Source organism: Drosophila serrata, unplaced genomic scaffold, assembly GCF_035046125.1.
Source record: "Drosophila serrata isolate PLE 108 unplaced genomic scaffold, ASM3504612v1 contig_217, whole genome shotgun sequence".
Lineage (NCBI taxonomy): Eukaryota > Metazoa > Arthropoda > Insecta > Diptera > Drosophilidae > Drosophila > Drosophila serrata.
In genome coordinates, this window is record NW_028257115.1 from 3,421,755 (window position 1) to 3,428,845 (window position 7,091).

General features: G+C 37.0%; 1 protein-coding gene across 5 annotated transcripts in view; it reads left to right on the forward strand.

Annotated features, from left to right (window-relative positions):
- bab2 (bric a brac 2) overlaps nucleotides 1-6,507 on the forward strand; it is a 32,713-nt gene extending 26,206 nt beyond the window's left edge. For 3 of the 5 annotated variants that reach the window (XM_020945769.2, XM_020945768.2, XM_086829778.1), the window contains 3 exons: nucleotides 2,718-2,793; nucleotides 2,869-3,299; nucleotides 3,806-6,507. In XM_020945769.2, coding sequence (XP_020801428.2) covers nucleotides 2,718-2,793; nucleotides 2,869-3,299; nucleotides 3,806-4,846 — 1,548 coding nt within the window. In that variant the 3' untranslated portion in view covers nucleotides 4,847-6,507. The remainder of the gene's footprint in view (nucleotides 1-2,717; nucleotides 2,794-2,868; nucleotides 3,300-3,805) is intronic. The other 2 variants (XM_086829779.1, XM_086829780.1) reach the window with 1 other exon arrangement.
- The last annotated feature ends 584 nt before the right edge of the window (nucleotides 6,508-7,091 follow it).

Below are 7,091 nucleotides of genomic sequence, written 5' to 3' on the forward strand. Positions count from 1 at the left end.
GAGGAGGGTCGAGTCTATGCATTTGGATTGATGGCAAATGCGAGTGTGTGTAGAGAGGGTGTGTTATAAATTTATATTTTATTACCAACAGACACACACTCACTACACAAAGTTATAGAAATTCCATATATAATATATATATATATATAGCTGGATCTCTTCTGGGAGTGGGAGTGCTGCAAATAAAAAAAATATATAGAAAAGTATTGAAGGCTACACGAAAAATATTTTCTTTTACTCGAGCGCGGAGCCCACGAAAATCAATAAATTTTTATAGAAATTTGTAGCAGCGGAAAAGTTAATTAAATAAATTATTATGTGAATGGGGCGTGCACACGATGAGTAATTGGCAAGAAGCAGAAGACGAAGAGGAAAAATCTAGAGGAGGGTTTGGGGGAAAATGTAGAAGAAGGAAAAGCCAAAGCCAAGGCAGCAGCGAAGCTCCGCAAATTAAATTAAATGAGTTGAAAGAAAGTTGAATGCGCGCACACTTCAAATTTGTTTTTGTTGTGAAGAATGGCGGTAGGAGAGGGGATATGCGGGGTAGTGCCACTTGCCAGCTAAGGGGAATTGAAAATTTAATTAATTAAACATTTTTGAGAGAGCAGAGAGCTCGTAATATTTTATTATATGAATTGTACTATGCGAGAGTTTTATAATCGCCCTCAGACTGAATAAATGGCTCTGACAGAGAGAGGGGAGGATGGTGGTGCTTGTTGATTAATATCCGAGAAATGCTAGAGATGGGAGAGTTTAAAATATATTATATAAAAAAAACATACATATATTAGAAAAATCTCAGAGGAATATTGTAGGGAAAATGTCTACATTAAAATATTGCAAGACATTCCATGAAAATACTTTGAAACTTTATATTAATTTCAAGAAACTTGAGTGCTTAAGTTAATTATAGCTACATAAATCTAAGAAACCTTAAAAATGGAGCTGTATTTATTAATATAAAATTTCTAATTCCACAAATTACAATTTACAAAACTCAAAAAGAAACAAAAATCTAAAAACTATACACTATTCAATATTAAATTTGAATAAACTTGAATGCTTTATCAAAATATATTTGCATAAATCTATGAATTCTTAAAAATTTAACTAAAAGTATAAATTTATAAATTTAAATTCTACAAATTACAATTTACCAAACTCAAAAACAAAAAAAAAATTTAAACCTACAAATTATGCCGTATTTAATAATAAACCAATAATCATCAATGAATAATCAATGAAGCTCTATCTATTAAGAAATATATCTACATAAATCTATACATCTAAAGACAAATTAGGCTACATTTATTAACTTCTTATTCCACAAATAAAAACCTAAAAAACCCTAATAGATAAATAAATCTAAAAATTATGCAGTAATTATACAAAACTCTACCAGATATTCAACCTCCTTTGCAATCCTGTAACTCACATATTTACAACCAACAAAAGACTTTACACTGCCTGCCATAATTCAACCCCCACACATAAAAAAAAAGATGGCATCATTAACAAAGTGTTTTACATAAAATAGCATTTTTAACGCCATTTTGTTTGCAACTCGGCCGCATTTGTTATAGTTAGAGCCACAGAGTAGTGCCGCCTGTAAAGAAAAAACTGCTTCCGACTTTTCAATTTCAATTATTCATACGTTTTATGACCTTTTTCCTTGGCATGCAGGCATGGAGTTTTCCCCATTTTCCATGGTTCTTCGGCGACTAGCCTACTCCTCAAATATTTAAGACTTGCATTATATGTTCTCTTTATGCGCTGCAAACCCCTTTTAACCGGATTCCTGTTTTGTTTTATATACATATATTTTATGTTGTTTTATTATTTTTTCTCTGGATATTTTTTTTGCTTAACTTATTATGTTTTTTTTTGTAGTTTTTTTCTGCTGCCTCTGGCTCATGCTCGCTGCACATAATTTGTATTACGCCCCTGCATATAAAATGCATGGCTACGTGCACCAAGGGGGCGTGGCCAAAGCTGGCCAAAAAGGAGGGCTTTATGGCCAGAGCCTCTGTTTCGGCCATGGCACGAAACGTGCATCAATTTAACTTTTCCTATGTGGCATTAACATTAAAAAAAACTGGAAAAATACACACAAAAAATTGAGATTCTCTCGGCTTAACCCCTAAATGGCCAGCGTGGTTTTTTCGTACCAGGTTTCAACTGATTAATACAACCGCTAGGGTTAAAAGCTAGGCTCAATTAAGCGGCACATAGTCTTTCCTCCATTCCTCCCTCTGAATACCTAATAATAGCAATAAATAAATGGCTTTTTGTATATTCAGAGCCGTAAAAAAAAGGGGGGGCAGCCGCCCAAGACAATGGGTTTCCCCGGATAGCCCCACTTTGTATACTAATTTGCTTATTTTTTTTTGGTGGCAAGGAGGCTCCTCCTTTTAGCGCTTTGCATACGAAAATGCTAAGGCAACATTTATGGCATTCATAAACTTTTACGGCCAGCCACAATTCGTGTGCAAATGTCACAAGGCGGCCTTAAGACAGTAGGGGGAAAAACTATCGGTTTGGTAGGAAAAACAGATACCCGTTATGCAAAGTTTGATAATTATTTGAAAGTCGTGAAAAGGTAAGGAAATAGATTAGTTTCCTGTAGCAGGGATTTCTTAAAGAAAGGAATAATAGATATATTTAACTAAATATTAAATATATATAACTAACAATCTTTCTTTTCTTATTAATTCCAGGCCAAAATGATTGAAAGTGGTGGCCATGGCTGGATGGGTGCTGCAGCGGCTGCCACCGGTGCTGCCTCAGTGGCGGGTAAGTTTCAGCTAAATACAAAAAGGATTTCCATTTCAGCCTTTTCATAATGTCCACATCATGTATTCCTTTCAGCAGATAGCTATCAATATCAGTTGCAATCCATGTGGCAAAAATGCTGGAATACCAATCAACAGAACCTAGTGCAACAGCTGAGATTTAGAGAGCGAGGTCCTTTAAAGTCCTGGCGACCAGAGGCCATGGCTGAGGCCATTTTCAGTGTCTTGAAAGAGGGTTTATCCCTATCGCAGGCTGCTCGAAAATACGACATCCCATATCCCACATTCGTTCTATATGCCAATCGAGTTCATAATATGCTGGGACCCTCACTGGATGGCGGTGCCGATCCTAGGCCCAAGGCCAGGGGTCGTCCTCAAAGGATCCTGCTGGGCATGTGGCCCGAGGAGCTCATACGCAGCGTCATCAAGGCGGTGGTCTTTAGGGATTATCGTGAAATCAAAGAGGATATGAGTGCCCATCAGTATGCCAATGGACAGGCACATGGTGTAAGTATTTCTTTTATTTACTTATTCTTTCATTTTTGGTTAGAAAATAATCATTTTCTTGATCAGAAAAAAAGGTAGAAATATTTTAAGAGCTTGTTTTCCTTAGCTCGATTTAATGTTATTTGAAAAGCAAAGACATAAAAATAAACATTTATCGCTTTTGGCAGAATGAATTTCAATACTAATTATATTTCAGTTTGGTGGAATTTGTTTTGTGTAAACAAAAAAAGTGTAATTATATTATTTTCAAAACACCAAGGTCTGAGATTTTTTTGTTGTAGTAGTGGTAGTAGTAATGTGTATACATAATGGCTGTGTTTGGAACATGTTCCAATGTTTTACCTGATTTTCATCGAAGGGAATTCATAATTAATGTTAAAATATTTTCCCAAAAAAGCATAGAGATGTTTCAAATATTTTTTAAACATTTTCAACCCTCTTGATCACCGTTTAACCCCCCTTTTAACCCATTTTCTTCCCCTATTTCTTTTTCTTAACCTTTTTAGTCCCACTTTGGCGCTGGTTCCGCCTCAAATGGCTATCACAGTGCCGCTGCCGCTGCCAAAATGGCCGCTCAGAATGCTGCACTTGCTCCACCGGATGCTGGCAGTCCGCTAAGCTCCATGACAGAGACCCTGCGCCGTCAGATTCTATCCCAGCAGCAGCAGCATCAACAGCAGCAGGCGCACCACCATCAGGCACAATCGCACCACCAACAGCAACCGTCGCACCACCCACAACAGTCGCCCCATGGTCAGTCCATGAATATGTACAAGTCACCGGCTTATTTGCAACGCTCTGAGATCGAGGATCAAGTATCCGCAGCAGCGGCAGTTGCTGCAGCGGCGGCCAAGCATCAGCATCATCAGCAGCATCAGCAGCATCAGCATCAGCAACACCAGCAGCAGCCGCAACAGCAGGGTTCGGAGCGACGGGGAGCAGAGAATATGCCCGATCTCTCGGCTCTGGGTTTGATGGGTCTGCCCGGTCTGAATGTGATGCCCTCGCGGGGATCCAGTGGAGGAGCGAGTGGCTCAGCGCCCAATAGTGCCGCCTCCTATGCTCGCGAGTTATCCCGGGAGCGGGAACGTGACCGGGAGCTATCCCGGGAAAGGGAAAGAGAGCGTGAGCTATCCCGCCAGTACGGCAGTCAGTCGCGTGGCTCTAGTTCCGGTTCCGGTAGCGCCAAATCCCTGACGGCCAGCCAAAGACCCGGCGCCGCCTCTCCCTACTCCGCCGCTCATTATGCCAAGCATCAGGCCAGCGCCTATAATAAACGCTTCCTGGAGAGCCTGCCCGCCGGCATTGACTTTGAGGCAATTGCCAATGGTCTGCTCCAGAAATCGGTGACCAAGAGTCCTCGTTTCGAGGATTTCTTTCCGGGACCAGGACAGGATATGAGTGAACTCTTTGCCAATCCAGATGCAGCTGCTGCGGCAGCAGCGGCGGCTGCCTATGCGCCACCAGTGAATCCTGTACGAGAATCACCACTGATGAAGATCAAGCTGGAGCAGCAACATGCCGCCGAGTTGCCACACGAGGATTGAATCCCGGGGAATGGCAACTGGGGCATGGTGGATCCAGGGTGGGGCAATTTTTAAACACAAACATTTTTGGGGTAAATTCACAGGGAAAGCCAGGTAATCGTTGGATAAAGAGTAAGTAGTTGGGTTTATATATTATTTGGGATTACTTTCTTAATTTAAAAATGGTTAAAAAAATGCTTTTGGCTAACTTGAATTTTAGCCAAAAGTTGCAACAGCTTTTTTAAGCCAAGGAAAATGGTATTTTTTGATGATTTTTTCTTAATTTAAAGAAGAACATATAGCCAAAAACTAATTATTTTATGGTTTTACTTGTATTCTTCGTATTCTTTCCTTTTCCATTTTTAATTCTTTAAACACTAGATATTATTTTTAAGTAGCAAAATTCTTTAAAATATTTTGTTCAAGCACTAAAAAAAGAATACCAAAGCTAAAAATATTTCTTTAGAAAAAAATCTATAACAAAAAATCCAAGAACAATACTTGAAATATTTTTTAAAACTTTAAAATAATAGTAACAACTCTTCTAAATTAACCAGCGATTACTTGCCTAAAGAATTTTTAACCCTTAAAAAACAAGAACCACCCCATAAAGCCACAAAAATACACACAAAGAAAATACACACAAAAAATACATTTGGACTGCTACTTGAAACCCCCAACGTTTTTAGTGTTTAGTGCTTAGTTGAAGTTGCTAACTGGTTTTTATGCCTAGGCTAGTTTTTAGAGATCGCATCGAGGAAGGTATAAAAGTATTAAACTATTATTAATAAAGCACAACCCACACACAACACACACATACTTCGGAACTTTCCTGTAAGGATAGGATCTCGTACTTTGTCTTATTTATTTTCGAAAGATAATAATTCGTTGCGTTGATTGCCTTTTTTTGCCACGCGAAAAATAATAATATTTATAATAAATAAATAGGTGTAACGATTAAATGTAACCGCAAAACAATTACATTTACAATTAGAGACTTGTGCATTTCTTAAATGTAGCTTAACCCTAGAGATACACACTACACACATACACACTGAATGTTGTCAAATCTGGTAATTACAACTTTATAAAGATATATATATAGAATAACATTTAAATAAAAGCAAATAATTTAAGATAAATAAGCACACACACACACATGGATAGAGAAGTGCATACCTATACGCAGCACATACACATACTTATATTAAATGGTATTTCCAAATGTAACTGTAAATAATGTACAAATTTCCATAGCTTTAGCCTTTGACTTAATCTTAGACTTAATCCCCCCCCCCCAGGAAACCCTTTGCAGCACACTTCTTCTATGGTAAATCGTAAATCGTAAATCGTAAATCGTAATCGTAATCGTACTTGTAGCATTGTAACATTGTAAATGAATGAATGAGCAAACAAACGCAAAGGCAGCATCACATTAAATTTGTGCTAATTTTATGTAAACAAATACACACACATTTACACACACTCGAGTCGCACAAAGTACACACACCCACAACCACACACAATTACTCGACTGTCAGATATTGCATATGTATTGTCCGTACTCTGTGAGTGAACTATTATTATTATTATTATTATTATCTACCCCTAAAGAAGCGTTTAGTTAAACAATAAATTATACAATAATAAACAGAAAATAAAAATGAAATTGAAAAACTAAATGTCAACCGTTGTTCTATGTTTTATTTATGGCTTAAAAAGTGGGCAGTCAAGGAATAAATCACAATTATTCCAAGGCAATGAATATTCAAAGGGTTCATTTGGAAGGGAATTCATTGGTAGGTATGAAATGGTTTCTTAAATGGAACAGGAAAATCGCTAAAGGATTCTTGGGTGTGATAAATATTCTCGAGGCTTAGTTAGCAATAAAACTAATTTAAATAAATGGGATTTAAAATAAATTCAAGAAAGCTATGTTCGAGAAGCCCTTGAAGTTTGCCTTCGGATACTTCAAATAGAAAATTTATCATAATTCAGGCAAAAAAGCTTTAATTTTAATTCGGAAAGCAGAATTTTCTTAGTTTTTATAAGGATTATAAATCTGCGTATTCAGTTTAAACATTTAAAATATTACATTTTTTCGAACTTTTTTTTACAATTTTAACCCTTTTAAAATATTAAAAAATTAGTCAAAAAGGTTAAATTTTCTTTTTCTCAATATTTTATTATTAATTGATTAAGATATTAATGCTGAATCGAAATATACATTCCCTTTTGCAATGACTAGCTGTTTGGCCATTTTATG